At 44.0% G+C, this 14,157-nt stretch overlaps 1 protein-coding gene across 4 annotated transcripts in view; it reads right to left on the bottom strand.

Annotated features, from left to right (window-relative positions):
- The window catches only part of MEGF10 (multiple EGF like domains 10), a 182,796-nt gene that overhangs the window by 32,958 nt on the left and 135,681 nt on the right, over nucleotides 1–14,157 (bottom strand). For all 4 annotated transcript variants that reach the window (XM_007087800.2, XM_042983110.1, XM_042983122.1 and 1 more), the window contains 4 exons: nucleotides 11,561–11,735; nucleotides 10,121–10,241; nucleotides 9,166–9,329; nucleotides 6,409–6,511 (listed from right to left, as the gene is read on the bottom strand). In XM_007087800.2, coding sequence (XP_007087862.1) covers nucleotides 6,409–6,511; nucleotides 9,166–9,329; nucleotides 10,121–10,241; nucleotides 11,561–11,735 — 563 coding nt within the window. The remainder of the gene's footprint in view (nucleotides 1–6,408; nucleotides 6,512–9,165; nucleotides 9,330–10,120; nucleotides 10,242–11,560; nucleotides 11,736–14,157) is intronic.

Raw genomic sequence — 14,157 nt, 5'->3', positions numbered from 1 at the left:
AACACAACTAATTACATTTCTTTGACACCTGGGACTTCAAAATAATCATTTGAAAAGCCAATCTCACTTTACAGCAGTGTGTGTGTGTGTGTGTGTGTGTGTGTGTGTGTGTGTGTGTAGAGGTGTGGGAGAAGGAGCCCAGGACACAGCCTATATTTTGGATAGTGTTTCATTTTCCCCCATTTTTTTTTTTTTTGCTACAATCTGCCTCTTTTGGTAAAGTAATCAATGGGCTAAAAAATCCATATATTAAGGTTTTAAATACATATAGTAAAAGTCCTTGTCTTTTTTTTTTAATTTTTTTTAACATTTTTTATTTATTTTTGAGACAGAGAGAGAGACAGAGCATGAACGGGGGAGGGGCAGAGATAGAGGGAGACACAGAATCGGAAGCAGGCTCCAGGCTCTGAGCCATCATCCCAGAGCCCGACGTGAGGCTCGAACTCACAGACCGCGAGATCGTGACCTGAGCTGAAGTCGGATGCTTAACTGACTGAGCCACCCAGATGCCCCTGTCTTTGTCTTTTTTTAATGGTACATTTCTTTCGGAAATAGTATTTGGGATGTCAGATGTACCTTTTGCTTTGAGTAATCTGTATGGCCGTACATTTTGAAAACTTGTTTTAGAACCAGGTAAAATGGAAATATCAATGATAGAAATAGAGTCTCAGTTCCTTTAAAAGAAAAAGCCAATCAAACATTAAAATGATGGTAAAGTCATGAGGAGTGGTGGATGAACCCAACCATGAAAAAGCAAGCTGATTCTCTTAGGTTGGCATATGATTTCCTCAATTTAGACGTGTCAATTTCTTCGTAAAAAGGGATAAAGCTCTCCCTTATCTCTGGCTTTAAACCCAGAGGACTGATCAGCAACTCCCCACAGCGTGCTCAGTGACCCAGCACTGTTGGTGACTCTGTGCCTTCTTACTGATTTGGTCAGGGGAAGAACCCAGTCCCCGTGTCAACTGCATTGAAGCCCCACTATTAAGCTACACATGACTACCTTGTCCAGTGATACTTAACATCTCAGCTAAAGCAATCTCGGCAACAGGGAGAAGAGGCGTCCGAACCATTTACTTCCCTAGGCTCATGTTATTTATCTGGCCCTGCACCTGGTATCCAAATGAAAAGCAAGGCTTTCTCTATGTTGAGAAACATTCTTACGAGGCACTTACTCAAAAGCAAGTTTGTTGATAAAAATTTCTGGGTTTCCCCAGGGTTGACAATGAAATGGTATTCTATGTAAATAACACAGAGTCTACTCTTCCTTCCTTTTGGGAAAGTAAACAATCCTTTGTGCAACTGGAGGGTGCTTTCTGGAGCTCCAGTAGCCTTCTTTTCCTCTATCTACGTTTGCTTATACCAAGTGTGTTCTGTGAATGTGGTGGATGACTTCTCTTAAAAAAAAAAAAGTCTCAGAGCAATCTTAGATCCTCACAGATCAACAGCTTACACAGAAGACCCAGAGAAATGAGACACTGGGGCCATGAAGCAAAGAGACAGTGGGGCAACCAGTCACAGATGGACAGAGCATTACAAGATTATGCTGTGTGACAAAGTTGCTGCATTCCCGCAGGAGCTCCATAGGTCTAAGGCCAGATGGGATAATTTGTCTTACCCCATGACCCAGACTGTGGAATGTAACAAACACATTTTCTGGCTGGCTTCAAGCCAAATCATATCTCCTGCTTTTTTCATGTAGACTAGAGTATGCCTTTCACAGTCTGGCTCTAAATCATCAAAGCAGGTAGATACTTGAGCAGTGACTTGTGTGTTCAAGAACACCTCACACTTCCTCTAAAGTCATAAAACAAAAGTGGATTTGGTGGAGCATGGTCCCAAACAGATGACAGGGCCTCTCTGTTAGAAAAGTTCTGAACTTGCCAGGGGGTTCACAATGCTATTTGACTTCATTGTGGTCACAGAGAACTTGGTACCGGTCATTCAATTTGAGAACTTCAAGAACCCTAGGGAAGTCACAAAATCTGTTCTATTCCCTATAGCAATGTAGTTGTAGCACTGAGTGAGAGCCCTGCAGAAACATGGGGAGGTGGAATTTCACAATGTGAAGTCAGAATTATCTCAGCTTTTGTCAAGGAGAAACTAGAGGGTGAGGGAGTCCTTGTGTTTGTGGATAACTCCTATTGACAGAAAAAGTCCATGACCCCAGCCTTGGTCTGTTTCCCAAGGTAGCTCTCAGACACTAGAAATCAAGCACATGACAGCTCATCTCAGTTTACTCCTGTCAGAAGCCAAAGCAGCTCTCAACAAATTCCAAAGGACTGAGAGACACCGCTGAAGAGGTCACTGATGACATTTCCCGTTCAAGGATGTGAAGACGTGTATTGTCAGGTTGGTAATACTCCCCACATTGATCTATAAACTCAATCCTCATTAAATCCACAGTGTTTCTTCACAGGAATTGGCATGTTGGCCCTCAAATTCATAGAGAAGTTCAAAGGACCCAGGATAGCCCAAGCAATCTTGAAAAAGAAGACAGAAGTTGGAGGACTCACACTTCCCACATTTTAAAACTTTCTACAGAATTATAATAATCCAAACAGCATGGTGCTGTCATAAGGATAGACACACATATCAATGTAATAGAAGTGAGAGTCCAGACATAAATACTCTCACATTAATGGCCACTGCTTTTTGGCAAGGGTATCAAGATGGTGAGCGTGGGGCAGGGGAAGAATGATCTTCTCAACACATGATGCTGGACCAACTGGATATCAGCATGCAAAAGAACAAAGTTGGACCCTCACCTCACACCATATATAAAAACAAACTCAAAATGGATCAAAGACCTAAATGTAAAAGCTAAAACTCTGAAATGCTTAGAAGAATACACAGGCATGAATCTTTGTGACCTTGGACTAGACAATGGTTTCTTAGACTTGACACCAAAAGCACGAGGAACAAAAGAAAAAACACAGACAAGCTGAACTTCATCACAATAAAAACTTTTCTATGGAAACAGACAGCATGAAGAAAGTGAAAAAGTAACACACAGAATGGGTATATTTGCAAATCTGATAAGGAATATCTGATAAGGAATCTATAGATAGAATATGTAAAGAAATATTACAACTTGGGGTGCCTGGGTGACTCAGTTGGTTGAGCATCTGACTTCAGCTCAGGTCATGATCTTGCGGTTTGTGGGTTCGAGCCCTGCGTCGGGCTCTGTGTGACAGCTCAGAGCCTGGAGCCTGCTGCAGATTCTGTGTCTCCTTCTCTCTCTGCCCCTCCCCCAATCATTCTCTCTCTCTCTCTCTCTCTCTCTCTCTCTCTCTCTCTCAAAAATGAATAAATGTTAAAAAACTTTTTTAAAGAAATACTATGACTCAGCTATAAAAAGACAAATGACCCAATGAAAAAATGAGCAAAGTATGTGAATAGACATTTTTACAAAGAAAATATACAGACAGCCGAAATGAAATCCAAAGATGCTTAACATCATCACCTATTAGGGAAATGCAAATCAAAAATTCAATGAAATAACATTTCACACCACTAGGATGGCTATAATCAAAAAGACAGATAATAAAAAGTTTTGGTGAGTATACAGGAACCTCACATAACTGGCTGGAATGTAAAACAGAGCAGCTGCTTTGAAAAACAGTGTAGCAATTCCTCAAAAAGTTAAACTTAGAGTTATCACACAACCCAGCAATTCCACCCCTGAATACATACCAACTATACACACATCCAGACAAAAACTTGTACTATGTTCATAACAGCATTATCCAAAATAGCCAGAATGTGGAAACAACCCAAATGTCCATCACAGATGTATGTGCAAATAAAATGTGGTCTGCCCATACCATGGAATATTAGCCAGCACCCAAAAGGAATGAAAGAATGATATATGCTCCAAAATGAATGAACCTTGAAAACAAGCCAAGAGAAGAAAGCTAATCACCAAAGACCACATATTCCATGAATCCATACAATATCGGAAGAGGCAAATCTATGGAGACAGAAAGTAGATTAGTGGTTGCCTAGGGTATGGAGAAGGGAGATAAGGTTGCCTAGTGGTGAGTTGGGGGTAAATGGAAAATGACTTTTAGTGGGTATTAATGGGGTTTCTTTATGAATTGATGAAAATCTTCTAAAAATGATAGTCATGATGGTCGCACAATTCTTTGAACATATGAAAAGCCAATGAATTATACAATTTAAATAGGTGAATTCTATGGTATATCTTTCTGTCTCTGCCTCTCTCTCTCTCTCTCTCTCTCTCCATATACATATATATACATGTAAACACACACACACACACACACACACACGAAGAGGTTGCTGCTTATCAGCACTTATCACCAGGTCCTGTCATATAATTCTCAGAAGTCCTCATCCATGCTCAATTAATCTCCACCTAACTGCCCCTTCCCCAGCACTTTCTGGAAGAAATGTGTGCATGGCAGAGGGTACAGTAATTAAGAGAGCTGGAGATGCAGTGGAAAAGCAATGGTGCAAATCCTGTCTCTCACGTTTACTGACCCTGCAGCCTTGATCAAGCCACTCAACTTCTCGGTGCCTCAGTTTCTTTGTCTGTAAAGAAGACAGAAAAATATTTTCTACCTCACAGAGCTGCTGCGAGCCTGCAGTAAGCATTCAAAAAACATTACTTATTATTTCTTTGCTCTTCCTTTTATGCATTTTTGCTAAAAGGTAAGACCACCCTGACTCCATAATTTCCTAAATGTCACATCTCTGGTATGGATGCATAAGACTCTCCTCTGAAAGGTCTACGTTCTCAAAATATGAACCATCACTAAAGGGGGCACTGGCTTGTTACTACCAATTTCTCTTTTAGAGGACAAGTTAAGAAACCATGTTGGAAGGTACTGAAGAATCACCAATATGGAGATAGTTCTGCCCTACAAGTCTCCCTCTCTAAATATAGATACAAATATATTTAGATACAAACACAACATATACAAACACACACACACACACACACACACACACAGATGACTTTGAATGAGAATTCTGAAAAGAGAGTTTTGGTTCATCTAACTACCTCTGGTCCCTAGTTTCCCAGCACTTCACTCTCAAATGGCACATTAGCAATCAACATTTTATTTTACTTTCAGAAGAAATGCTCACAAATACACCCAGTTCATTCATCCCAATGTTCAATAATTTTCTTGGTGCACTCCCATTTGTAATTTTTCTAAATAAGCTTTTAAAATTCTGCTCATACTTTAGGATTTTGTTTTCATTTTTGTGTTTTTTTTAATTTTTTTTAACGTTTGTTTATTTTTGAGACAGAGAGAGACAGAGCATGAACAGGGGAGGGGCAGAGAGAGGGAGACACAGAATCTGAAACAGGCTCCAGGCTCTGAGCTGTCAGCACAGAGCCCGACGCGGGGCTCGAACTCACGAACCGTGAGATCATGATCTGAGCCGAAGTCGGACGCTTAACCGACCAACCCACCCAGGCGCCCCTCATTTTTGTTTTTAAAAATAGGCTTGACTTGATGTAAGAAACAGAAAAGCAAGATCTCTCTTTGCTTGGGCATTTAGTTCCCTCTACCGAGTCTGTTGATCACGAGCAAAAACGTCGTTCTTTTTCCAAGTCCACTGTTAGTTTGGTAAACTTCCTATCTGGAACCATGAAGCCATATTAATAAGGAGAAACTTCCGCCTTTTGGTCCCAAAACTGACACTCAATCGTATTAGGAAATTTATGACTTAAGAATTATTATAAGAAAAAGGAAGTTTTAAAGCTTTCGTGTCTAGCAATGAATATTTTAATACTTGCATGTTAACCATATTAATATTAATACTTAACATTCTTGCCTCACCAAGATGAACTTAGTTATATTCTTGTGGTTTATTTCAATCGTTCTTTCCTCAAAGTTCAAAAATACCACAGAAGCCTTGATACACCCTTCACAGCAAAAACATTTTCCCCTCTTGCTGCCCTGAATCTAACAGTTGGATCTTCAATTGAGGTTCAAGAGAATTGCCCCTGTATGTTTCAACAAGAAGTCATTTGGGGTGCCTGGGTGGCTCAATCGGTTAAGTGGCCGAGTTCAGCTTAGGTCATGATCTCGTGGTTTGGGAGTTTGAGCCCCGTGTCAGGCTCTCTGCTTTCAGCACAGAGCCTGGAGCCTTCTTCAGATTCTGTGTCTCCCTCTCTCTCTGCCCCTCCCAGGCTCACACTCTATCTCTCTTTCTCTCTCAAAAACAAAACAAAACAAAACAAAAAAAGAAACCATTCTCAGATTACAGATTAATTTGGTTTTCTTGGGTAAAACTGTGGCAGTTGACTGGAGACTTTACCCTTTTTCCTTCTCTGAAAAGCTGACCCGTGTGCATTTCTGGAAAGTAGCAAGGGAGAGCACCAGGTGTAACTGGCATGTTTCCCGATTCAAGTAGCAGTCCTCGGCTCACCTGACCATCCAGGGAGGCAGCGGCAGTGGCCCGTGGTGGAGTGGCAGCCGTCCGCATGGCTACAGTCACAGCGCTCCGCACAGTTCAGCCCATACGTGCCGTCCTGCGTGGGAGACAGCAATGAGGTCATGGAAATCCACAGGGAGAGACGACAGGGACCTTACTCAGCGACTTCAGATCCAGGATCTCCTTTCCCAAACACCTCTCAGCAACATGCATTATAATCACCTCTTCCCGTGTCTTCTCAGCCCCCCAAATGGAGGAGGCAGTGTTTTAAAATCACTCAAACTGTAGTTTTTGTCCAACAAAATCATGGTCGGTCCTATGAATGATGAAACCAACTATGCCACTAGGCTGATGGGCACATATGCAAATACATGTAAACATGCTAATTAATTAACAGAATCTTTTTATCTTATCCTAAGCCACCACTCATAAAAATATTTTCTTTTGGGGCGCCTGGGTGGCTCAGTCAGTTAAACGCCTGACTTCGGCTCAGGTCATGATCTCAAGGTTCGTGGGTTCGAGCCCCGCATCGGGCTCTGTGCTGACAGCTCAGAGCCTGGAGCCTGCTTTGGCTTCTACGTCTCCCTGTCTCTCTGCCCCTCTCCCACTCATGTTCTGTCTCTCTCTCAAAAATAAAAAAAAAAATAAAAAAAAATTTAAAAAATTAAAAAAAAAAATTTTCTTTTGTTCCTAGAGATTTTTATACAGTAGTTCAGTGTTCCCTATAAGGCATGCTACTTGATAGTGGAAAGGGAGGACACTGACTCACATCAAGAAGCTCTAAAATTAAAAGGAAATTGGGGCTCCTGGGGGGCTTAGTCAGTTAGGCATCCAACTCTTGGTTATGATCTCTTGGTCATGACTCTTGGTCATGGAGGTCATGATCTCACAGTTCATGAGTTTGAGCCCCCCATCAGGTTCTATGCCGGCTCCATGGAGCCTGCTTGGGATTCACTCTCTCCCTCTCTCTATGCCTCCCTCTCTGCCCTTCCCCTGCTTGTACGTGCACACACACCCCCTCAAAATAAATAAATGAGCATTTAAAAATAAAGAAATAAAATTAAAAGAAAATCATAGTGCTAGTTGAATTAAGTTCATTTCCATAAACTGCCAAGGTGATACCAAGAACTGTAAGGAGAAGTGAAAATCTTCTGTTACTGTTCCTAATTAATGTCCTCTTCTCCGTGAAGAAGTCTAAACAACCCGTGTATTCTGATTCCATCTAATAGAAGGCTGGAGTACTTGTTGGCAAATATTCCTCCCTGGTCTATTCCCAGGCCTTACAGTTTCACAAGCGCATCAGTTTGGGTCCAACAGAGACAAAACTCTTTGTGGACGTGATCAGTTAGCCCATGGGAGGAAAATGGACAGCTTTGCCTATACAAGCCCCGCCCTTTCAGGCCAGATCCCGATAAACGGAGGAAGGATACCATAAACCTTCAGGGGGTTCACCATTACCAAGGGCGAGGAAACTGAGAACCAGCATAAAACAGGCTGTGGGTGTCTGAAAGCATAATCATTTGTCTAGGGTTTGCTAAAATAAAAATTAGGCCCCACTAATGTTTGCTGGGGCTCCGCGGCATTTAGCTTTGCCACCATATGGGCCACTTAAACTACCATCAGGTTCCACTGAATTTTCTAATGCATCTAAGATATTAAAAAAAAAAAAAAAAAAAAAAAAAAAGGACAAGATTATGCCGGGGGCTTTGCTCTCTTTGTCTATAATCAGACTGGGAGCAAAAGGTACTCTCAAGCCCATCTCAGAGCACCGATAATTTGTTCACTGGTGGATGAGAGGCAGCAAAGCTAACTTCACTTTGTCCTAGGGGGTTGGAGGGCAAGGAATAGCCCAGGGTGGGATGCTCTCTAGTAGGGAAATGGGTTGTACTTGATGAGGGGGAAGCCCAGGGGGAAAGCAGCTCCCAGTGCGAGGGGCCCACTTCAGGGGTGGGGCATGGTATCATCTCGCCATCTCTCCCGGAGGCAGAGAACACACATCACTGAGAAAATGCTTAATGGCTCAGGAGGAAAAAAAAATGAGGAAGGAAGAGTAATGAAAAAGAGGGCAAAGAAACGGGCCAAGGGCTTCAGAGGAAGAAAGAGAAATCGGCCTGTTACTGCGGAACGTGTGTCCTGTTCGCAGCCTCTGTCTGCCTGCGGTAGACAGAGCGCGGGATTTCTAACTATGAGTACCTCTAAAGTAGGTCAAGGGAGCAGAGTCAGCATTGAACAAGGCAAATCTTTGGAGCTGTTAGTGACTCTGGACACACTTATGTTAGCAGACGGTTGTTTCTAAACCTTTCACCATCTTGACGAGCATTTCTGTGACGCCGGTCACCACCCCCTTTCAATCCCCTGCCACTTTCCACCCCAGAGGTGGGAGGATTTCCATGATAATGGAAACACAATATTGGGGGAGTTGACAAGTATATGCTGGGTGTTTGACAAATGCTGTTGACTGGCTGTCACAAAAAAATGGGTAGATGAGAATGGAGAAAACAGAAAGGGCAGTGGGGGTGCGGGTGGGAACAGGGCAGAGATGAAGGAAAAGAAGGGAGTGATGCTCGCAGAGCCACCTAACTGATTTCCACGTCTGCCCCTTTTCCAACCGTATGGCTCATGTGAGTTCAAAGACCTCAATTCTTCTAATAGTTTCATTGGGTTCACACTCGCACATGGGAAATCAGGAAAACTGCAACCACGAGCAAACTCTCCGCAGGCCTCCGAGGTGGGGCGCTGGTTCAGTCGTACCTGGCAGGGAAGTTCACATTTTTCCCCGCGCCATCCAGGCGCACACGTGCACGTCCCGTCCAGGGTGTTGCAGGCTCCGCCGTTGAGGCACTGGCAGGTTAAGTTACAGCTGAAGCCCCACGTACCGCTGGGACAGCTGATGGAGCAGTCCACCCCGTGCCAGCCTGCCACGACAAGAACGCCAGAGCATGGAGCAAACACAAGCAGCAGGGAGTGTCGACGAGCCTCTGCAAGCCACGTTTCCCTTTAGACATGTTGGAGGCGCACAGCAGGGTCCCCAGCACAGAGAGCCGTGGCCCTGCCATGTACAGCCTCCATCGGCGATGACCGCGGTACCCAGAATCCACCTTTGCTGTATGATTGGTCAAGGATGCCAACACCAAGAAGCGCCATGGGGCTACTGGGAGAAGATACGGAGTGGGGGGGGTCTCTAAAGTGCAGTGATGCATAATGCACGATGCTGAGTGTTTTTCCAGTTGAGAAAGCGAAATATTTACATGGGAGGGTAAAGGAAGGTTAGCGTTTGAAAGAGCAACCTCATCTTTAAAGCAAACACCAGTAACCAATGAACAGTGAGCATCCAGGACCCTGGCTGTTGCAGCAACAACAGTTAGACACGGTTTGGCCCTCGCATAACATTGGAGCTTGGCTGCATTTCTTGTTGTGACTCTGGGCCCGTCAATTTAGGGGTGTGGATACATGTCTACTTGCTTACTTTTACCCAAAGCACAGAAACTCCCAGACTTCTGGAGCTGGCGGCAACCTCAGAGATATTATGTGAACCCCTTCTCTTGGCCCAGAGAATTAAGAGAGCCCACCCTGGACAAGGGGCTGGCTCAGTTCAGAGGCTGAATGTTGGCAGAGCTAAAGCTAGAACCCGAGTCAAGGTTTCTTCCCCGTGACTTTCAGAGGTACCAGGACAAGGATCAGCTAAAAGACTCATTCACCCACTTACCTGCCTTGCAGGTGCAAGACCCATCCACAGGTGAGCAGACAGCATCATTTTTACAACCACAGGGAGAGGAACAGTTGATCCCATAGGTTCCCAGCGGGCATGGGATAGAGCAGTCAATTCCCTAGACAGGCACAGATAGGAAAATGCAATTTTACTGAATGAAATATGGCCAACACAAATAAACAAAAATACCTCTTGACAATGCTAATTATAATCCCTCCCTAATTTTAACACTTGTATTTTTTAAAATTGCTAAATGCCACCAGTATGCAAATTTTAAAGCTTCAAGTGCAATGCCAGCTTGCCTGTTTAGGATACAGTTATTAAATAGGGGCTGTTATTAAATAGAAAAAAGCCTGCTGCCTTCATTAGCTTCCCTTCCTAGCAAATACAAACCCCTTTGTCCTGGCTCAGACGAGCAGATATAGCACAATAAACTACAAATTACAGTCAATAAATAAATACGCATAAATATAAATTATACGCTAAATGGCATAGCGCCCTACACTTCTTTGTATAACGTGCAGTATGATTAGCGGGTGAAGCAAAGCATCAGAACATACCCTCCGCCTACAGCATGATTCAATTTATTATCTGACAATAAGCCTGAAACACAGAAGTGGGCTATCAAGGATGACCGGAGGTCATCTCCTCTCAAAACAGAAGAGACTTAACACAAGGCTAATTCAGGGCTCCAGCAAAGAATACTGACATAGGTTAGAAAACCTGTAAAGATCCTCTCAACTCTGAGGCTTTATCACTTACTCACTCCACATTATATGCTCTAAAATAATCACCAATGTCTTCATTGGTTAATACTGTCCTCTTTCAAATGGGAGAAAATGCTCAAGGCCATTTTCCTTTAAAACAAAGATTCCTAACGCGTAGCTAAGAAATCCTAGAAACTAGGCAAAATTCTGCTCTATTGGCACACAGGCATATATATGTGCAAGGTCTAGACTCTCAAAGGCACTGAAAAACTTACAAAGTGCTAACCATCACATGCAAATACACAATAAATACTAACTCGATACATTCTGTGCCTTCAAATTGCACCAGGTTAAGACAAAAGCCATTAACAATAGTATATATCCTACTTGGAAAAGTCATTTCTTTGTTGCCTATCTAACGTAGTAAAAGAATAGTGTAAGGAAACAAACAATTATGTAAGGAATAATTAAAATACAGCCTATTCCATGACATATATTAAGGAAATCATTAATATCAATGCAACATTTATAGCTTTACCTGCTCTCCCATCATTATTCTAAGGGAATGACTTATGTTTCTTATCAGTACTTCTCTCTTTACTCTCTTTCTTGCTAATGATGTGACCGATTTTAGCACCTTCGTTTGTACGTCAGAAAAGGTCATATACGGTATATGGTATCAGTATGCTCCACGTCGTACCCCTCGGCTCCTCCCTCCAGAGCCACTCACTTTGAATCCCGGGGCACAGGTGCACTTTCCAGTCACACTGTCACAGTCAGCCCCATTTTGGCAGCTGCAGATCTGTTGGCAAGCTTCCCCGAAGAATCCAGGGGAACATGTTTCATTACAGTAGAGTCCCGACCAGCCCGGCTTGCAGGCACACTCTCCAGACATGGGGTGACAGCTGAGAGACACGGATGAAAGGAGAAAGTCACTCCCGGGTAAACATGACACCCAAGGCCCATGCAAATGTCGCCTTAGCCATGAGCAATTCAGGGGCGGGTGATTCCATGCACAGTAATTTAAATTTCATTCCCAGGCTTGCTATGATTGAATTAATTGGCTGAAACCCGATTGGTACCGCAGAAATGTTGCGTGAAATCGGCATCACGCCCTAACAGGAAGACGATCACAACCACATTCTTTTGTCTGGAACTCACTGTGATTTTCATAAACTGAAAGCGCTAATTCGGCGAGAGGTCAACTAGATGAGAAGGCTTCAAGAATGACTCCGTCCAATGAACAATACCAAATCAGTGAAGCAGGGTGATGGCCGAGGGACTCCAAAAGCAGTGACCTGGTCGGCCTGTTTCCTCTCTCGTTTCCCTGTACCTGGTGGTGGCGCAGCTGTCCCTACCTGAAGCAGCAGCTGCTTTGACAGGCCAGGCGGCCAGCTGTCACTCCAGAGCAAATGGACACATCAGCTGCGCCGAGAGGCAGGCGTTGGTGAGGCTAACACAATAGGGTGCTCTGTGGCATGCAAAACACATGTGCTTCTCACCACAGGAGAATCTCAACCATCAAACAGGCTCCACTCACAATTGAAACACTGTTTGTTAAAGACAGTCTTCCTCCCCCCGGTGGAGATAAACCCCCTCCCATTAATGAGAGCCAACAACAGAACCCAGTGTCTCATCCAGACATTTGGTAAGTGACTCTCATCTGAAGACAACCCATAGATTTTCTACTCTTAGAAAGAATGATCTGCTGGGAGAGGGGAAGGCTGAGATGTAACTTCAGCTCTCCCACCACCTGGGTACCTTAGTGAAAGCATACAACCTCTCCGGCCTGACGTCCCAGTCTGTCCAGCGAGGGCCTCCACCGCACCCCTGTGGGTAGGATGCTTTGCTCTTCTGCTGCAACTAAGTGTCCACAAGCAAAGGCCTAGGCATCTGTCAGAATCATGACTCAGGGAACACGCTATGAAGAAATACCCAAGGACCACTCTACATTGAACACGGGTTCTTGGGTATAGAAAGTCTGGACTTAAAAGGCAAGGGTTAGTTGGGCATCTGGGCGGCTCAGTTGGTTAAGCGTCTGACTTCGGCTCAGGTCATGATCCCACGTTTCATTGAGCTCGAGCCCCGCGTCGGGCTCTGTGCTGACAGCTCCGAGCCTGGAGCCTGCTTCGGATTCTGTGCCTCCCTCTCTCTCTGACCCTTCCCTGCTCATGCTCTGTCTCTCTCAAAATAAATAAACATTGGGGCGCCTGGGTGGCTCAGTCAGTTGAGCTTCCGACTTCAGCCCTTGTCACGATCTCGCGGTCTGTGAGTTCGAGCCCCGCGTTGGGCTCTGGGCTGATGGCTCAGAGCCTGGAGCCTGCTTCCGATTCTGTGTCTCCCTCTCTCTCTGCCCCTCCCCCATTCATGCTCTGTCTCTCTCTGTCTCAAAAATAAATAAACGTTAAAAAAAATTTTTTTTTAAATAAATAAATAAACATTAAAAAAATATTTTTTTAAAAAAAGAAAGGTTTGAGTGTCAAGTCTACTTACTTAGACCTACTCAGATCTACTTATCTGCTCCTTATCCTTGAGCAAACACTGGGCACCGTCATCTCAAACTTAGCATGTCAAATACTGAATCTGTTCTTCCCTCTCTTCATTCCCCAGGGTTTACTCTCAATCACCTCACCGGAACAACGGCACCACCAGCCAGTCAGTTGTTTAAAGCAGAAACCTCAGAGTTATTCTTGGTAACCCCTCCCTCATTCCGCTTATCTACTTCATCGCTAGAACCCAATACCCTGCCTCCACCATCATCTCTCCCTCCTCCGTGTCACCATGCTACCTGAAGCCACGGCCGCCTAGCTTTGAAAATCTGGACAGCCTTATGCCTTCTAACACCAGCATTCACTCATGCCTTGTCACCCAAAAAAGTAGATGCTATCCTATCTTTCTTGTTAAAACTCTTCAAAAACTCCCACTACACTTAGAATAAAATCTATGCTAACATGGCTCAAGTGACCGTGTCATTTATTGTCTAAACCAGGACATTTTCAAGAGTGAAGAGGGAATTCTTCATAATTACGTTAAGAGAACAGTCCCTAATGCAAACAGTCCCTGTGACCCTAGAAATAAGATCACCCTAAATACAGCCCACAGGTCATTGTTATCTGGCCACTGCCTACTTCCCCAACCTCTTCTTTAGTCATTATTCTCTTTTTATTACTACACTTAACTGCAATGGATTTCTTTTTACTGATAGAAGCATTGAGTGTTGGGGTGCCTGGGTGGCTCAGTTAGTTGAATGCCTGACTTCAGCTCAGGTCATGATCTCATGGTTCGTGGGTTCAAGCCCCGTGTCAGGCTCTGTGCTGACAGCTCGGA

This window comes from Panthera tigris, chromosome A1 (genome assembly GCF_018350195.1).
Source record: "Panthera tigris isolate Pti1 chromosome A1, P.tigris_Pti1_mat1.1, whole genome shotgun sequence".
In the NCBI taxonomy this organism is placed as follows: Eukaryota; Metazoa; Chordata; class Mammalia; order Carnivora; family Felidae; genus Panthera; species Panthera tigris.
Note: the sequence above shows the minus strand (reverse complement) of the source record. Positions and strands in the feature narration are given on the sequence as shown.